The sequence below is a fragment of the Psammomys obesus genome, unplaced genomic scaffold (genome assembly GCF_907164565.1).
Source record: "Psammomys obesus unplaced genomic scaffold, mPsaObe1.curated_primary_1811, whole genome shotgun sequence".
NCBI classification, from domain to species: Eukaryota; Metazoa; Chordata; class Mammalia; order Rodentia; family Muridae; genus Psammomys; species Psammomys obesus.
The window spans coordinates 13,906,027-13,926,077 of record NW_026596051.1 but is presented as its reverse complement, the minus strand read 5'-3'; the positions used below and the strand labels follow the sequence as shown (position 1 = coordinate 13,926,077).

The following is a 20,051-nucleotide window of genomic DNA, read 5'->3' as shown; positions in this document are numbered from 1 at the left end:
TAAAAAATTTTACCCGACTTATATAGGGAGAAGGCAGGAAAGGGAGAAGGTTAAATTACTGCTGCAAGAGATAGCAAGAGTGCTTTCATGGCTTGAATATTGTACCAGCAAGATACCGTAAGGATGTTTTCTTAGATACCTCATGGATGCTCTAAAACTAACATACGGATGTCCTCACAAATCTATCACCCATGATTTAGGGTCCTAGGTAACTCTTTCACTAAATAGCTTTAGGTCTCCACTAAATGACTTTTGCTCACTATTTGGCTTTAGTAAATAGCTTTGTCTCCACTAACTAGCTTTGGCTCACTATTTGACTTTGGTTTCAGTAAATAGCCTTGGCTCCCGGCATTTTTGAATGTGAATTAACAACTAGCCAATTGAATTTCTGTAGTGTAGATTTTTAATTAATCAATGTGGATTGTCCTAGTAATTTTGCATCAAAATTTCAAAAAGTCTTCTTAATGTTAAAGACGTAAGTTCAAATGATTTCTTTTGAGGTACTACATCATAAATAAATAGGCAACACACCAAGGAGGCAACATGACCAGGAAAGAAGGCTTAAAGACTGTTCCTAGTGTCCCTCAACCCTGATCATAGGCTAGGAATGCAGATTAGCATTTCTTAAACTTTGTAAGCCATGCCTTCTGTTCATTGAACACATCTTTTCACAATGCACTTTCTTCCTAGAATTCTGATTGCCATGTTTTTTTGTGGAATGTGGAAGTACTAATTTTCCAGTTTGTGTTTCTGCCTATTAGAAATGTCACAGTTTTTAGACAGCCCTGGTTGGCTAACAGAATCACTTTTTTTATAGCAATTAAATGAATGTCTTCATTATGTGGTAATTACAAAAAGGTTATTTAAGGCATAAGAAAAGTATTAGCAGTGTATTAACCAAGGTAAGATATTATTGAAAGACAAGTTTCTGGATTTTTCCTAAGAAGAAGAAACTCCTGTAAATGTAAACCATGCAAGCGCATTAAAACATCTAACAAGAAGATCCTTTACATTTCCACAGTGTCCCAGCCGGAGCGTGGGTGCCAGGTGTTGGCACCAGGGGTCCTGACACCGTAAATGAATTGAATTAAATGAATATTTTCCATAACCTTGAGAGAGTGTTGACATCACTGGAAAGTTCTTCACAGTGTGTGGCCCTGAAACTTAGCTTCCTTGACTCTAGACTTTTGCCTCAAAACCCTGGGCAGAGCTGGGTGGGCGTGGTCGGAGGACTACAGGAAGCTGGAGCAGCTGTGGGCTGGCGCCTCTAAGTGAGGCCTGTTGAAGCCCTGTTGAGGTCAATTCCGGTTCCTCACCCAGAGGGCAACGCTTCAGAAGCCAGGCTACCACCACCCTGGGCTAGTGTGTCACCAAGGGCAGGAATCTCTCAACAACCTCGGGCAGGGAGCAAGTCAAAGAGCACCAGCTCAGCAAGCCCGTGCTTTAATGGAAACACGCGCCATGATAAATGCGATAGAATGAAAGTTCCAGAGTCAGAGGCGGGCTGAGGTGGGGTGGGGCCAATGAAGACAGTCTTGGAGAGCCCCGCGTGGCAGCACTGGTCAGCTGGCGCTTGCTCAGCAGCGGCAGCATCTGGAGGGAGGAGAGAGAGCCCACGCCCAGAGTCGCAGGTTTGTTCCTAAGATGACAGAGCAGTTGAGAAATACGGAATTTGATGAGCTCTTGGCTTTCTTCTTTTCTCTTTTAGCAGGATGGCTGCATAGCATGTTCACACCCATTCAAGAAAAACGGGCAAAGGGTGGCAGAGCTGCCAGCAGAGGAGGAGGAAAACCTAGGCGGGGTTGACCAGCTGGAGAGGTACAGCTGCTTGTGCATTGCTTTAGTTGAAACAAGCTTGGAGCGGGGGTGGGTTCGGGCTGGCTACAGTAGCTCAGGAACATTAAACTGGTAAGAAGAAAGTCATTCGCAAAACCACGCCAGCAAAGCATGAGTTAATCAGAACAGCAATGATTTGGAGTAGGAAAGACAAGACAACCGCTTGCAATGATTAATGCTCCCCTCTAAATCTGCCTGGTATTTGCGCTCTGCAGCTGACTCTTCTTCACAAGAGCTTACACCAGTGAAAAGGTCCAAGGGTTACGCCGGTTGTATAAAGAACAGTCTTGCGTTGACTGATTCAGCTTTGCAGTTCATTTTCCTTGACCTCTCACACATGCGTCCTCCTACAGCTGCCATTTTAAATACAAATTAAAGTTGAAATGATTTGGGATGTCTATGCTTGAATTTTTTTCTTTTTAAAGAATGTTGACACTATGTTGTTCCTGAGTGGCTATTAATTATGAGATCATTTGATCATATCAGATTTTTCTTCCTCTGACCATGTATTGGTAGGAAGAAAAATCCGTTTTTTATATAAAGAAGTCATACGTATGTGATAAAAGAAAAGATTAGGGCTTCGTTCCTTACTTTCCCATTTGCTGGGTGTGTGACTTGGGACCGTTAATAATGGCCGCTGTCATTCCTGTCACAGGGGAGGGTGGTGCATGCGAGGCAGGCTGCCAGAAGGCAGAGCTTCCTTCAGCGCCTGCCTAGTCAGCACGCACATGCACGCACACGAACCCATGGTCAATGACTTGTACAATAACTAGTGAAAACCCTTCAGATTAATAAAAAGTAGGCTGCAGTACCACAGGGAGCCGGGAGGCTTTCTCTTCAGTCTGTCTCTGTTTATAGCTTTGAAGGCAATTTGCAAGAATGACTACTTGAGCTCCCAAGCCGTTCATCCTGTTCCTATATGTAAATTTTCAGGTCTACTGGGACAGCTAACATACTGCTAAAATAAAACAAAATATAGCGCCACATGAACAGACTGAAAGACAAAAACCACATGTTCATCTCATTGGATGCAGAGAAGGCCTTTGGCAAAATCCAGCATTCCTTCAGGATAAAAGTCTTGAGACTAGAGATACAAGGGGTATACCTCAACGTAATAAAGATGATTTACAGCAAGCCTAGAGCCAGTATCACCCCCAATGGAGTGAAACTCAAAGCAGTTCCACTAAATCAGGAATTCCCCCTCTGTGTAGCTACCTAGTGTAGTGCTTAACGTCTTAGCTAGATGCAACAAGACAGCTGATGGAGATGAAGGGGATACAAGTAGGAAATGAAGGACTTAAAGTACCCTTATTTCCAGGTAATATGACTTTATACAAAAGGCCCGAGAAATTCTACCGGGAAATTTCTACAGCTAAGAAACACTTTCAGCAAAGAATCAGGATACAAAATTAGCACATAAAAATCAGTTGCCTTATGTCTCAGTCAGGATTCCTATTGCTGCACTGAAACACGAAGACCAAAAAGCAAACTTCCACATTGCATTTCACCATCAAGAAGTCAGGACATGAATGCAGACAGGGCAGGAAGCTGAAGGCAGGAGCCATAGAGGGATGCTGTTTACTGGCTGGCTCAGCCTGCTTTCTTATAGAACCCAGGACCACCATCGGAGGGATAGCACCACCCACAATGGGCACAGCCCTCTCCCATCAATCACTAATTGAGAATATGTTGTTATTATCACTTAAAAACAGCCAGATATCATGGAGGCACTTTCTCAGTGAGGGTTCCTTCCTTCTGGATAGGCTTTGTTTTTGCCATGTTGACATAAGACTAGCCAGACTGTGTACAAATGATAAATGGACTGAGAAAAAAAACGACGAAAGCAATACCTTTATTAATAAGCCTCAAAAAAATCTTGGGGTGACTAACCAGACAAATGAAAGACTTGTATAATAAAAGTTTCAGTCATTGAAGAAGAAAGAAATTAAAGAAGACCCCAGAAGATGGAAAATTCCCCATGTTCATGGATCAGTAAAATTAATATAGTGAAAATATTTTTATATTTTGTCAGTGTGTTAGCTGTCCCAAAAGCAATCTACAGATTCATCACAATACCCACCAAAATTCCGACACAGTTCTTCACAGAAAAAAAAAAAAAAACATTTTCGAGTTCATATGAAAACACACACACACACACACACACACACACACACAAAACAAACAAAAACCCAGGACTGCTAAAACAATCTTGAATAATAACTGCTGGAGATATCACAACCCCAGATTTCAAGTTGTACTATAGAGATGTATTAGTAAAAACAGCATGACATTTGCACAAAAGTGGACATGTTAATCAATGAAATTGAATCAAGGAACCAGACATAAGTCCGCTCAGCCGAGTTTTGACAAAGAAGCCAAAAACACACACTGGAGAAAAGACAGCATCTTCAAAGAATGGTACTGGTCAACCTGGATGGCTACACGGAGAATAATGCAAATTAGATATTTACCACCCTGCACAAAACTCAGCCCCAGATGCCTGAATCTGATAGGAAGAAAGTGGAAATAGTCTTGAGCTCACTGGCACAGAAGACTTCCTGACAGGACATTGATAACACAGGCACTAAGATCAGTTTCATGCAACTGAAAAGCTGTATGGCAAAGAACAACAACGCTCAGGCAAAGTGACAGGCTACAGAATGGGGAAGAAATCTCTACCTATTATACATCTGACAGAGGTCTAATTTGATAGGGGAAATGGTAAAAGGGGGAATCTTTCAAGGGGGAGGGTGACAAATACAGAAGGAGAGAGGAGGGTAAAATAATATGAATGTCTGAAAAGGTGACAAGGAATCATACTATTAACCATTTACCCCAAAACCCTATAATATATTCTCTCTCTCTCTCTCTCTCTCTCTCTCTGTGTGTGTGTGTGTGTGTGTGTGTGTGTGTGTGTGTGTGTAGTTTTAATGCACTTTTCTCATCTGGGTGTTTGGCACATCCTCTAAGAGCCAAAGACTACCAAGCAAAAGCCCCCAACAGACATGACAAGCCCCCTTGAGCTGTTGGCCAGGGATGTCCGAGCAACTCCATTGCTACTGCCCATGGTTGTGCCCCAGAGGTGGAAAGTCCTTACTGCTGAAGACACTATGCACTTCAGAATCAGGGACCAGAGATCCCTGAAAGCCTCCTCCCTGAGCACTAGCTTTAACACAACCAGAAGGCACGATGCAAGCTTCCAAAGGAGGGAGATAACAGACAGTCCTACCTAGCTCTGATGCCTGTGAATAATATCAATCACAATTATAGCATGATAACCTCAGTGCTACAGTAGTGGCACACATACCTTGGTGGTAACAGATCTCTAATTGGGCTTAAGACCCTATCAACAAGAGGGAGATCATGCCTGGTCCTGGAAACCAAGCCAACTACTGGTGAAGTCATGGATCTTGGAAGAGAATCTACAACCATCACCTTACTAAACCAGCACAACCCCTAAAATCACAATCTATAAACATTTGTCCTTATACCAACAGATAAATACAGTCTTCACCTCTCAGTAGGAAAACTTCTTTTTCCAACTGATGGAGACCACTACAGAAAAATCACAACCAATGAAAATGCAAAGTTGTGCAACTCAGTCCCAATAGATACGTCTCTGAAATAAGCTCTGCACGTAAAGCTCTGGGAACAGTGTGCAAGATGGGGTGGAATGATCATCAGAGCCAGAGGGTCAGGGAGTTTGCTTTGGATTGTGTCTCCTAATAATGTCAGAAGCCACATCGATAAAGTCCCACCAATGTGACCACCAAAACATGAGCTGAAGAAGGACGATGGCAATCGACAAGCCAAGGTGGACAGGGAAAAGACCATGAGTCCTCACTCAACCTCATGAGGAGCCATAGGCCACTGAGTAAAGCTGGGAGCAAGAAAGGTAGTCTTCCCCAGGGAAGAGCCCAGTAAGTAATTAGTCCATTGCCAAATAGCCAAAGTGGTCAGCCCTGAAGACATTGACACAAGTAACATTAGTGTTAGAAGGGGGCAGGTTATATGTAGGAGACAGAGAAAAAAAGAAACAGAAGAAAAGAGAGAGAGACAGAGTGTGTGTGTGTGTGTACAATAACAATGAAGTAAGAGGTCATGAATTTGAAGGAGGATGGGAGGGGTATGTGTAAAGGTTTGGAGAGAGTAAAAGGGAGAAATGTTGCAATTATCTCAAAAAAATTTTTTTTAAATATAAAAAGAAAAATTGTGAGCTCTCATCTGTTGTTGCTGCTAGCATGCCTCCATCTGCCATCATGGACTCTAGCCCTCTGAATCTGTATCCCATTAAGCACTTTCTTTTACAAGCTGCCTTGGTCATGGCATTTACCACAGCAACAGAAAAGTAAGGCCAGGAGCCATGCTCTAAGCAGCTGGCTAGGTCTCCCAGATGGAGCCTCATGCACAGCACACAAACTCACTGTTCTCCACACCCCAGACCTCATGCAGAATCCACATTAGCCTATGCATCCACGGTGACATGGATGGTGACATGGCATCCATGGTGGTGGGCGTCCACGGAGACCGTCTCTGGGGGACTCCTTTGCTGTGAGGTTCAGACGGTGCTGCAGGAAGAGTTTCCTTCTGTGAAAAAAAACAAAAAACAAAAAAAAACACCCTTAAGTCTCAGGTGGTGGGGTTCCCGCTGTGCCCTTCTCCAGGGTAGCTCAAATGACCTGCTGTACATGTAATGGCTCACTCCCAGGATATGTGCCTTTCTTTCCCACTCGTCATGGAGACTAAGCATCATTGTGTGGGGTATGCTCGTGGGTGCTTATGTGTGTGTCAAGAATTTGGCCTGGTATGGCAGGACATGCCTTTAATTCCAGCATTCAGAAGGCAAAGGGAGGTAGATCTCTGAGTCCCAGGCCACCCAGGGCTACAAAGTGAGACCCTTTCTCAAAATAACCAACTAGCCAAACAAACCAACAATGTGGTTAAGTGTGACGGAACAGTAGTAGTCCCCACTACTCAGATCTTTGCATTTGTTAGTTTTCCCTGCATGGCTGTGATTCAGCTATACTCGCTGGCAATCATGTTAACATAATGAGAATTTATAGTTAGAAGTAACTATCTTAGCTCTTCTGAATTACATGTCACAAAAATAAAACAGGTAATAATCCAATAAGGGCATTATTTCTGGTGAGTGCAGACTTCGTTGTTTGAGCCTGTGATATGATACATCTTTGGAATCCTAAAGAAGTCCAACCTTTGAGAACAAAATCTATGTTACTTTATTATGTCTCTGTTCACGTTTTTTAGATATGAGACTCTTGAACAACCCATGGTAAAGTAAGCCAATACAATTCTTATCAATTAGAAGAACCTGAGCATAAGAGAAGAAGCTTGTCTGTTTGGAAAACAGACTTGGGTACTTTCTATGACGTCACGCTAATCTAGTTTCTGGTCTGTGCTGTATTTGATTCATGATCTATATTTTTACATTTTCTTCTTTGATTGAAAACACAGGAAGGTACTTTTGGTGCTTGCCATCGTATCAAATAAGCCTTTAATTATTTACTTGTTTAATATTTTTCATATGACTACTAAAACATAAATTTTGTGTCTCACTTTTACCACACATGGCAGAAGCCAAGCTGCTTTAGAATGCATAGAGGAGGGACTTGCAGTTTGTGACCTTTGCAGTCCAGGTAAGTCCTTGGACTAACTCAGATCTGCCTACCCTGATAAAGCAGAAGAAAGACTACCCAGAGAAGTGACATTCATGAAATCAGTGTGTGTGCGTGTTGCTCTTCTGTTGCTCTGAAACCTTCCTTTTGCAAATAGATTTCTGTTCTGGAGAAATACCTAGTAGAGCCCAACTATTTGTTTCCCTAGGAAAATGAGGATAGAAAAAGTTCTCTGATTATATAGATCTCATTTGTCTTAGTTCCGTTTGCTGTTGTGTAATTAAAAATTCCCTGAAAAAAAGCACCTTAGAGGAGAAAGTCTTTATTTTAGCTTATAAGTATTGATGCCTGCTCTTTGTGACATATCTGCAGCCATTTTTTATTCAGCATATTCACCTTTCCATTTTGTTTATAAGGTAAAATTAAGTTAAATTTTTTTTAACTTTGCTTCCTAGACATAGTTATTCATAGCTGACAGAAACAGACCCTGACACAGGGTCAAGTTAATCTACAGGAAGAGATCCTGTCAGATGGTCAACTTGACCTTTTATTTTACTAAGTTTCAATGGTGTCATAACTCATACTTTGTTATCTACACACTTGGCCACACTCTTGTCTACACACTTGGTTACACTCAGCTTCACTCTGGAAGACCCTAAGCACTTCCTCATTCATTTAGGACCAGTCAGCTTAAAGGTTAGCTGATAACACTTTGTATGGTTAGCAAAAGAGTGTTACTGCCCTCCCCATGTCTTTTACATGTGGTTTCCTATAAAAAGGCAGCCATAAAAGTAGGTCAGTGTCACAGTTAGGAACTCGAGCTCTCACTGTGGCCCTGGTCTTGATTAGCTTTGGGAAAGGAGTTCAATGAACCATGTAGCCGAGACCAGTGTCTGAGTGGTTTGTGTGGCACTTCTTGGGTTCTAACAAGTCCATCCTAGCAGGGACTTGGCAGCAGCCAGAGGTTGAGATAAATGCTCACGTCAAGTCTGTAGTCAGGAGAAGGAGGAGGTGAATATAAGAAGGAACAGCAGATGTATGTAGGCTTGTGTGTAGCTCCTTTGTCTGCTGTTACAGGGCTCAGGATCTGCTGCACAGGGAAAGGTGCTATCAACAGCGGTAAGGCGTTGCACTTGTTTTTAAACTCTTTATTTGGGGGTTCCTTAAAGTCTCTCCCTTCCAGCCCCACCAACCCTAGGGAGGAGAGAGGGAAGATTAGTGGGGAGAGGGACGCAGACCTCTTAACCTCTCTCAGCTGTTTAGGTAGAGGGGTTCTTTTCAGGCCATGGATCTCCATCAACAAACAGCAAATACAGCAAGCAAATACTGCAGGCTGTCGCACTGAAACATTTCTCTCTGTCTGTCTGTTCCAAACCACCACACCATCCATGCCCGGTCCCTGCAAACTGCCACACGCCACACTTTCTGGCTCCAGGCTCTCCTATTTATCTTCCTCAGAGTCCTAGACCACACCCCTCTCTGTGCTGCACGAGGCAGGCCTTTACCAGCTGGCAAAGACCACGCCCTGCACAAGACAGCTATCAGCTGTGGACAAACTAAAGCCCAAATCAAAATCCCACACTTGGGATTAAAACAAAAACATATTTACATAACACAACCGAGCTTTTAAAGAAACCAAAACTACCATTACAGTTTTGAATGGCAATCTGGAGAAGCTGTGTTTCTCCAGAACAAAATAAGAACGGAATTGTCTCCTTGTCATTGGTCCAGAAAAGCACAAAGCCATTTAAGCCAGCCAGTTTCAGCGCTGCTTTTGCTGACAGCACAGCTTTCTGGCTGGCTGGCTGGTTTCAGTTGTGACCGTGGAGTTGTACAGAGGCACCTCCTGCCATGGATTACATTTTGAGACATTTATCCTTCCACATTTTATTTGAAATATATAAGAAGTGAAATGAAGAGCCCCCAATACATTAGCCGCCAGCCCCTGGCCTAACTGACCTTTCTGGTAGAGCACTCACTAGTTATGTTTCTCAGGAGAATCATGCTGCAAAAGGTGCCCCAGCCATATAATGTCAAGATTATACTTCCCCATTTTCTTAATTTTCTATTCATTTTGTTGATTTAAAATGTACTTTCCCTTTATCTTTAGAGGCAGATACACGTCCTGAATGCTACTCCAAAGGAAGGTGAGATTTGATTGATTCAGTTGTTTAAGACAGTGAATGCAGAGAAAAGAAACTAATGTTTTTGCATATCCCCTGGGCTACGTCCAATGTGATGTAAGCACCACTTGTCATCTCAAGCAGTCACAGAAAGTATACAGAGTGTTCTAGTAAACCGTATTTCTCATGCCAGGCACTGGTGGCGCACGCCTTTGAGCCCAGCGCTCGGGAGGCAGAGGCAGACACATCTCTAGGTCTGATCTGCTGGAGAGTTCCCGGACACCCAGAGCTACGCAGAGAAACCTTGTCTCCCATAACAACAACAACAACAAAAACAAACAAACAACAAAGCAACATACTGCTTCCCATAATTGCCTACTTTCATTTGAAGGCAGATTAACTGGCTCATAATCCTGTCGTTGACAAGTTCCTGACCCACGATCTGACTGTGTGCCAGCATACCTCTGATGCTGTCTCTTCTTTCTCTGCATAGATTAAAAGGACCAGAATACAGGTCTATATGACACCAGTTCAGAAAATCAGATTTAGACACAGAGTTGAGGTTTTTCCCCATGCTTCACCATAATCCATTAACTTATCATAATGCTGTGTTGATAACCATTGTCTTGTCTTTAGCAGTTAAAGGCCTTGGGAAGCTTTCACTAACAGGTGCCCATAGTACATAACATTGATATATAATTATTCTACTAGAAGTGAAGAATATTTCCATATTGTATAAATAAGGTTAAAAATCTCATTGGAAGATTTTTTTTTTCATTGACTTTTCTACATACCAACATGAGCTGCCATATTGGCAGTTCCTTGGCCACTTTCTCTTTTTCTAATCTATTTTCTTTCCCAATGAATATACTACTTTTGTGAATAACTATGTTTTTGGCTTCTCTTTTATATATATATATATATATCTGACTACTAAGTATTCCTATACTTGTACAATTTCATGACTTTAGGGAATGCTGAAGATTAATCAAACTACACATGGTAACTTGACCCTGTGTTTAGAATCCTCCCCACATGCTCTGTTGGAGAACCTGAGACTAAAAGATTGTGAAATAGCATCCTTGGATTATGCTAGGTGGCAGCGATGAGACTCATGACCTTGAAGTCCATGGCCAGCAGCCTCCACTCCCCCATTAGCAGCTTATTATTTTAGTAACATGGTGGGTGTAGAAGATAAAGATGGAAATAGCAGGAGCAACTCACATTTGGCCATAATGAAAGAACTAGCGGAAGGGGTCTGTAAGAAGTAACGGCGGTGCGTGCGCTTTAGGAAAGGGGTGAGCACTCTGGGGAGCGTGGCACGTGTGACAAAGACAACGAGGAAATTCTGGTCACAACATTAGGGAATCTAGAAGAGCACATTAGAATAAAGAATTCAGAGGGAGGTGTGGGGAGGGGCTGGGAGGAAAGGGAGGGAGCTGCAGTAAGGATGCTGTAATATATGAGAGAAAAATTAAAAAAAATTAAATTAAAGAATTCAAAAGAGTTCTGGGAGAAAGGGTCTTTCTGTTTGTTTGTTGACTGTAAAAACTGACAAAATTCAGTGTTTCTGTTAAATTGTGCGAAAATGACTTCAGCTCCTCAAAGCGTCTGTACCACTCCCGGGGAGTCAGCTCCCCAGCCAGGGAGCTTCCCCACCTTTCTGAGGGGTTCATTGTTTGCTGGTTTGGGAAGATCTGAAAATGAAGGCATTTGAAGACCAGCGGTTGGTTTTCATAATCGTTAATGTATGGCCAGCCACAATGTAGACGTGTGATCTTTAGCTGTGGTCCAGCGCTTCCCAGCGTCTCAGAGGTTCTGGGGAGACTCTGTGCTGCTTTAAGGCGATGCAGATTCCCTGGCCTCTTGCAGTGCGTGGTTTCTGCTGTGAAGGACGTTGGGCATTTGTGTCCGATTCTGAGTGAATTGCAGTTGCTTAACCAGGGGAGACAGCAAAAAAGGCATACTGTAAATTTGAGTCTTGTTTTGATTTTTTTAAATAATTCAGGCAGCAAAAACGCATGAGCCAATAGCTAGGTTTTAATTTCAGGCTTCAAGAGAGGAAATTTGTGAAGACAAATTATTTTGGGGCTCAGCCAATATATGGGCTAACATTCTTTGTCATGGATATATGAATGATTTACCACTAAATAACAGGTGGAGAGCGAAAGCAGAAAGGGGTAGCAATTGCTTGTTTCTTTTTTTTTTAAACAGATCAACTTTAAATATCTCATAAGGAAATACCACAGATAACTGATAACCAAAACTCCCTTCTTGTTTATCTTTATTCTTAAGCTTCACCCACAAGCCTAGTAACCCCGAGTCCACAGTGGAAGATGAAGAAACCAAGGTAAATGCCCTCTGTGAAATTGACTTTCTCTTTCTGAATTTGGGTTTTTTACTACTGATTCTTAAACTCAGCAATGGTTTATTATCATTGCATCTCAAAAGTGGACCAGAGAAAAACTTCTATCTAAGTATGACCAGTTGGGCTTTTTGTTTCTTTGTTTTACTTTTCAAAACGACAGCAGTAAATACTCTCATGTGGTGGGGGCGGGCTTCAGGAATGGGAATGCATAATAGAAGGAATTCTGTAAGGCATAGTTTTCACAGTAGAGCAAACCTGAAATTTGAGCCAGGACCTTTGGGGTAAATATACATTTTTGTGGTTTAATTTTTTTCAACTGGGGAGCTAACGAGAGATGGTTCAATGTTAAGAGCACTTGTAGCTCTTGCAGAGGACCCAGACTCAGCTCCCAGCACCCACACGGCAGCTCACAACCATCTGTAACGCCAGTACTGCGGGCTTGGACGTACCATGTGCACACAGGGTGCACACACATACAGGCAGACAAACACTCCTACACATAAAGTAATGTAAAAAGATTAAATAACAGTTTGCTTGTGTGACTTTCATTATGTGAGCATATTTCAAAGTTGTAAGGAAACAGAAAACTTAGCCCACAGCTGCTGGAGCTTTGGTTTTAAAGCCGTCCAGAGATGGTTGTTCTGGTGGGACCCTAACAGTGGGAACATGTGTGTCTCTGCTCCTGGGACTCTTTTCCTCCTATTGAGTGGCCTTGTCCAGCCTCGCTCTAAGGGTTTTTGCCCAGTCTTACTGTATCTTGTTTTGTTGTCTCTTGGTGGCCTGCTCCTTTCTGACAGGAAGTGGAGGGAAAGCGGATCTCGGGGGAGAGGGGATGTGTGGGTGCTGGGAGGCAGAACCTGTGGTTGGGATGTATTATATGAGAGAAGAATCTACTTTCAGTTTTAAAAGAATAAAATAATAAATTTTTGCCCAAAGAGTTAAACTTGTACAAGTAGAGATTCAATAACCATAGAATAAAAATTTAACTTCTGTCGAGGAGGGGGCTACCGCTGGGATACAAAGTGAATAAACTGTAATTATTCAAAATAATAAATAAATAATTTAATTTCTGAATTTTTTGTGCTTAGTTTCTAATATCAGCTCAAATTCTTTGTTTCACATTCTGATGTTTTAAATTTTAGAAGGCTTTTACTTACTCATTTAAATCGTTGTCATTAAGAGCTGGCAGAGGGCAAGAAACCTGCCGCTAGGCCACCTTTAGCTCCCACTTCAGTTCACGTGCAACCAGAATTGTAATACTTTTCAACGTGAAAAAACAAACAAACAGGAAAATACTAGCAACTAACTGTACTGAACATTTTTAACGTACCCTAAATTCATTATCCTTAATAATACTTAAGGTGTGTACGCTGGGGTGATTTGCCTTAAGGAGCTGTGTCATAAATGAAAAGGGAACAGTTTAGAAAGGGCCACAGTAGCAAAGATTTGTAGCGCCTTCAGTCTCCTCCAGCTGTGGGTTTAGATTGGAGTTTTGGACGGCTGGATCTTAAACATTTCAGCTCCTGTCTTTTTCATTAAATGTGTGTTTTCATATTGTACATCACTGTCTGTCATCCTGAGTACCAAAGATTTCTCCGGATTAAAAGCCAACACAATACTTCTTTTTCCACCTTGTCTTTCTGTCTGTTAGAAAGGGCCCAGTTTTCACCTAGAGTAGACAGTTACGGTCATTTGACTCTGCTTCTCATTTCATAATAATAATAAAATGAACCTTTTATCACTGCAGTATTTACAAAAGCAGCCCAAGCTCAAGGAAAACAGTTCTTGCTGGCAGACTCCATGGGTCAGCTGTGTTCACGACAGGCTTTCATTGTGGTGTCTGCCAGCGCAGTGCCGCACCCTTGTCACAGTCCATCCTCCACCTCAGCAAAGACCCTCACCCTCGAGAAGACTAACTAAATGTGTGTCACAAAGTCGAGGAAATCAGCCATGAGAGACAGCATTCTTTTGCAGTGTAGAAGCTACCTTCTCTGGAGCAACTTCTGATATTTTTTTCATCCATATCAGTGTGAAATGGAAGTACAGAGGGAAAAGTGTAATGAGCAAATTCAGCTTTGGGTGTTTTCTGGAAGTCAGTACCTGTTACTCAAGAATAATGATGGCACACATGTGCCACAGAATCTACAAACCTCTCTGCAATAGGAATGTCTGCTGATTCAGTCTTCCATGAGGCCATTTTGTGTGACTCTGGGAACAGTTTATTGACCTTTTTTGTTATTTGTTTTTGCTTCTTGCCTTTTAAGTTATAAAATGCCGTTTGAGTCCAGAGCCAAGTGCCTGTGAGGTGGAGCTTGAACACTCCCCTGTCACTGACCCCCCAGCAGTTGGAGAACTCATCCCCTTGAAGAGATTCCCCCCCCACATTGTTCACCCCTAGTATGGCTACTGGATCCAAATTTACTCAAGATCTGCAAAGTATGTGGAAACTAACTAACTGGCAATTTTAACAGTGGCAAATATACACTATATTTTAGATCATCTGTCCAATTTTAAACTACATTTGCATGTAGCTCAGTTAGGAAATATCAGTATCTGCTTAGGCATAGGAAGAGCAGGTTGATTTTAAAAACAAGTTTGATTTTCTTGATGATATTATAATGGCACTTAAAAAGCTTAATTGTCCTGTCATGTGTTTATATTTTAAAATTATCTTGATGTAGGTTCTCAATAGGTTGCCCATATCTCCTTAGACTGTATGGCTCAGGGCTGGAGAGACGGCTCAGCAGTTAAAAGAACTTGCTCTTCATTTCCAGCGCCTTTCCCCAGGTCACACCATCTCTAACTCCAGTTCCAGGGGATCCAGTGCCCTCTTCTGGCCTCTCCTGGCATCACTCACACCTGCAATGTGTATACTGTATACATGTGGGCAAAACGCTCATTCACATCACTTTTTTTTTTTTTTTAAACAAACCTATTTGGTTCAAGTGACCTTCTTTCCTGCTCACGTCCGAGTGGCCCGAGCTCCAGGAGGACAGCACCAGCCGTACCTCATAATGGAAGCATGTAGGGCTTGTTTTCAAAAGGAGCCTTCTCAGAACACCTTCTTTTAAACACTTTTGTGGTTTTGTAACTTTTCAATTCTTGTTTTATATTGACTTTCATTATGTGTACATTAGATGTACATTCCTATGAGGGAAATTACTTGCAAATCTTTTAAATACACATTTCCTGTCCTCCATGTCTGGGCATGATGTAATATACAATTGCATCTCTGAAAACCCTGTCTCTTCCTACCTTATTTTCATTTTAAAATTTAGTTTTGTGTTACTTAACTTTTTTCAGGTTAGTATATTTTACCAGTCAGTGTTCTTAAACCCATATGCTTTTCAAGGGATTTCATTTCTTCTCCCAAATGGAAGTATCCGAGTGTATCATCTGGGTACTTCAAATGTCACACCACAGGAACTGAAGACACTGAACTTGCCCTCTCCTAACTTTGTGTTATTTTCCCTGCTGTCTGTTTTCCCATCCTCGTAAGAACAATTGCATTCAGTAAACTGTACTGAAAAACTGAAGCCAGGGAGACCCTGGACTCCAGACCTGCTCCCCTCTAATGCAAACCTGGCCTTTCCTGCCGGTTCCCTTGCTTAGTTACGTTGTTCTGTTCACTAACTTTTAAGTGGCTTTCTTCATTGATTTTTGTCCCCGTGGTATTGTTGGCTTCTGTCTCTTTTAGAAAGAGAGGAATTCATGTAATCATTTGTTTAACTCTTTAATACACCGAGAAGTGACATCATGTATGTTATGGATTCCGTGCCTCCGAGGCAGATGCCACTAAGAGGCAAATGCACACACTTTCCCTCAGGAGGCATTCATGCACACACCCTCAGTGAGCTATGGGGAGTGAGTTGGGTCAGAGGTGAAGGCACCACAGACAGAAGAAGCCAAGTGAGTGCCTACCACACTAGGCACTAGATGAGCCTAGTGCCCATCTAGATGAAAGCTCTGTGCACTGTGTCACCGAGACACTACTCCCCGAAATATGAAGGTTTGCCCCGGAGCTGCCGTGTTGCACGTGGGCTGACGTACCGACCCTGCAGAGTTTCCTGTCAGTTCTCAGGACAGATGAGCATGTCACTTCAGGAGACATAGATGTGCTCTGAGCGGCAAACTGAGACCCTCTATGCTGGAGATGATGGAACTTGTTCAGTTAGTAAAATATGCAAAACCTTCATCTTCATGAGCCAAAGTTTGCAACTGAAAGGGTTAGACTAATTTTGTAAGCTATATGTCTTCTAAAGCCTATACTTTTGAGTTTTAGGTCCAGATTAAGCTAAAGCCTCTTAGTACCTTTCTAGAGAATGGAGGAATGTGACCCTATCTGTGAGGACAGATATGAAAAAAGCAAGCAAACAATGACCTTCACTCAGCAAAAAGAACGACTAGACCCTTGTCTTCAAGATAGTGTTTCTTAGCAACGAACCCAGACTTCTTCTGAGTAGCTTTTGACCTCCAGCCAAAAGTCCGCAGCCCCCAATCTTCAAGGATGAGCTAACCACCCCCACCTTCAATTGCAGCTGCATCCACACTGGGCAGGACTGGCCAAGCTTGAGCACCTAAGACTAACCAATTATCTTACTTTATAGCTTCCTCATCCAATCCTAAATTGCCAAAACTGCAACTTCAAATTTCCCGCACTTTTTCTTTTAAAAACCTAAGGCCTTTGTCTCCCAGTGCCACTCTTTACTGACCAGCAGGGGTGACCTCATTGCACAATGGTTAAATTAAACCTCTTGCTTTTGCAAAGAGTTGTGGTCTGGGGGAGTTTCTGGGAAGGGCGCGATCTTAAACTCCTGAGCTGTGAGACCCCAGGTCTTACACAACCCTGAAGAGCAAGAGAGAGCGCTTGCCCCGTGAAGCCTTCTTCTAAATGGAAAAATAAGCAGGACACCAAAATCCCATGACAAATACTGACAGAATCGCAGGTGGAGGGCGGTCTGGAGAGAGGTGTAGCCCAAGAGTGGACAGTCAGAAGGCAGCATGGGGAAAGGGCAGCAAGGAAGAGGACATTCAAGCTATATAGTATTTCCTCTGTGCAGCACAGGGTCTTTTACAGTGAGAATTAGCTTATTCCTCAATATTTGCATACAAGCCAATGCATTTTCATATAGGACCATCATAAGTACTTTTGCATTAGTTTTCTGTTCAGCTGCAATAAAACACCATGGCCGAAGGCAACATAAGGAAAAGCAAGTTTACTCTGGCTTACAGTTCTGGAGAACTGAGTCCATGATGGTGGAGCTGGGGCACAAGGAGTGGCAGGCTTGGTGGCAGGAAGCTGGGAGCTCACTGCGTGAACCACAAACCCGAAGCAGAGATTGGGGGCAAAGTGGAAGTGGCGGGGGCTGTTAGCTCCCAAAGCCCAGCTCAGTGGTACACTTCCTCCAGCAAGGCTGTACACCCAAACCTGCCCAAAGAGCCACCAGCTGGGTTCAGATGCCTAAGACTATGGGGGACATTCTCACTCAAACCACTACAACTTGGGGCTTTTTGATCCTCTGTCCCCACTAACTGGACCTCTTACTCCCCACCGGGTTCAACGGCTGCTTTGATTTCATAGGTATTCTATTGTACTGTTTTGTTTTTTGTTTTTTGGGGGTTTTTTTGTTGTTGGGATTTGTTTGTTTGTTTGTTTGTTTGTTAGTTTTTTCAGTTTCCTACCCATAGCCATCCTTAGAAACTTCTTACTCACCCCTGTCATGGTCATCTTCTGATTTAAAGATTTATTCCCATACTCAACACACACACATACACACACACAGAATATTTAGAATTATATTAAATGCAGTTGTATGTACCTCTTTTTCTTTTTCTCTTTCCTTATTCTCTTTCTCTTCTTTATTTTGAAACAAAGTTACTATGTAGTACTAGCTCTGGCTGCCCTGGAACTCTAAGCAAACCAGGGTGGCCTCAAAACTCACAGATTGGTCTCTGCCTCCCAGATGCTGGCATTAAAGGTGTGTGCCACCATGCCCAGCAGTAGGTCTTAGGGTTAGGGCAACAGCAGAGAGACATCCTCTTGCGTTTAGAAATGTATCTGTTTATTGAGGTTCTGGACATTTTGTAGTTTCCATAGAACTATTTCTCCGTGAGATTAGGTTTTATCTCAGGGTCTCCTCCACCCACCCCTCACCAGATTCCTACATTCGGTCTTTTGGATACACTCAAAGCAGTAAAGTCCCAGGCATGTTCATAAAGCTCTTGTTTTTAGAGAAAAATTGGTTTATTTATCACATTTTATGTATGACTGCATGTCATACATAAAATGTCGTTTGCATGTGCACCGCATGCATGCCCTGGTTCCTGGGAGGCCAGAGAGTGTGTCGGATCCCCTGAAACTGGAGTTGAGCTGTGAGCCACCGTGTAGGTGCTGGGAATGCAACCCAGGTCCTCTGCAGGAGCAGCCGGGGCTCTAAACAGCCGAACCATCCCTCCATCCCGTAACATCTCTGTATGTCCTGCATCTCTGAGATGTGTTCTGCTCCTCTCGACTGCTGCTGTTTCCTACTGTGAAATTTTATTTACTTTTTATTTGCTTGATTGATACTTTTCCTGTAGTTCTGTTTGTTTCTTTTTTATCATTTAAATTTCCTGGCTGAATTTTTTTTAGCAATACTTTTTTTTTTCTTTTTTTCTTTTTCTTTGTGTTAAGGGTTGCTTCATTTCTGAACCTTGAGCAGCTTTCCCATGTAGGTGGAGATTTCCTTCCTCTTCATAGTCGAGTCTTCAGCATAGTTGCTGGCCCTCTTTAAAGCAATCTCTGCTCCCCTTGCCTGGCTTTTCAGCTACCTATGTTTTCTAACATCGAGAGACTGTGGCCTTGTGAAGGTTTCACGGTGGACTGCTAGCTCGTGGATTCTGGATTTCTTTCGTGTGGTCAAACTGCCTTTTCAATGTTTATGTGTGCAGTCACAGGTTTTTGCCAAATCCTCCTTGGTCATTTGTGCATCTGCCACGGTGGATTTGTTCCTCTGGTTTTTAGTTTCCTGTTCTTCTTAGCTGTTCAGTTATGGTTGATTGATCTTACACGGTTCCTGTAGGTGAGTTGTCCTCAGTTGTACATACGTTTGGGAGGAAGCACAATGCTGTTATTGTTTGGCAGGGGCCCTGGTGTCAGCTGAGGAAGACACTTGTGTGCCTCACACGTGGCCTCTGTGAGATTCAGAGAGAGTGGCCCTAGGGTCCTGGTTGGGGAAATGCGGTATGTTTTGAAAACTGAGGTGTCAATGTTTAAGTAGTGAAATGAGGTTGGAACTGGCGAGGGGAAATTAAGAGTGAGATGAGAATGGAGGAAAATTCCATGAGTTAGAGGTGTGGAAAGAAAGAAAATGTTAGGCTTAGAGAAAGAACATAGAAAAAAAAAAATCCTTTCAAATGAGATAAAAGTTAAAACCCAGGGGCTGGAGAGATGGCTCAGAGGCTCACAGGTTAAAAGTGCTTATAGTTTGTAGGAGACCTCAAAGTTGGCACAGACACACTCAGACACCAAGTTCTCAGCACAAAGGAGACTTATTACCCCAGAGGGACAAGCAGGTGTTTTATTTGGGGGGGTGCCTCTGGACTGGACAAAGGCAGCATGCTGCAGTTGTCTCTGCAGGAGCGGGTTTTAAGGAGAAAAGGGGGGTCCGTGCTAGGATGAGTCCTGATTGGATAGGTTAGCCAGTGTAGCCAAATAGTGAATGAATTTTGACGCTGGACCTTGGTGCTTAGTCTCAGGAGAGGGAGTCAGTGGCCCAAACCAGGGAATAGACCTTGGGGACTAGCTTACACACGCAATCTCAAGCTTTAGCAAAGGGGAGGGGAGGGGAAAGGGTTAGTCTGCTGGGGACAGATGTGCCGTGCCCAGGCCTGTTAGAGAGCCCTGTATCCAGGTTCTGTTCCCAGCATCCACATGGTGCCTCACAGCCATCCATAAATCCAATCCCAGGGGGGACAATGCCCTCTTGTGACCTCTTGTGCACCATGTACACAGATGTACTTACAAGCAAAACATTCATACACATAAATAAAATAAATACATCATTAAAACACAAAATGAAAAAAGTCCAAATGTATAAATTCTAAAAAAAA

The 20,051-nt window shown here is 42.7% G+C and overlaps 1 protein-coding gene across 1 annotated transcript in view; it reads left to right on the top strand.

Moving 5' to 3' along the window:
* Positions 1–20,051, top strand: part of LOC129688969 (ankyrin repeat domain-containing protein 26-like) — a 95,488-nt gene that overhangs the window by 9,578 nt on the left and 65,859 nt on the right. Inside the window, exons 7-8 of the mRNA XM_055624047.1 lie at positions 1,712–1,818; positions 11,888–11,942. Of these exons, the coding sequence (XP_055480022.1) occupies positions 1,712–1,818; positions 11,888–11,942 (162 nt within the window). The remainder of the gene's footprint in view (positions 1–1,711; positions 1,819–11,887; positions 11,943–20,051) is intronic.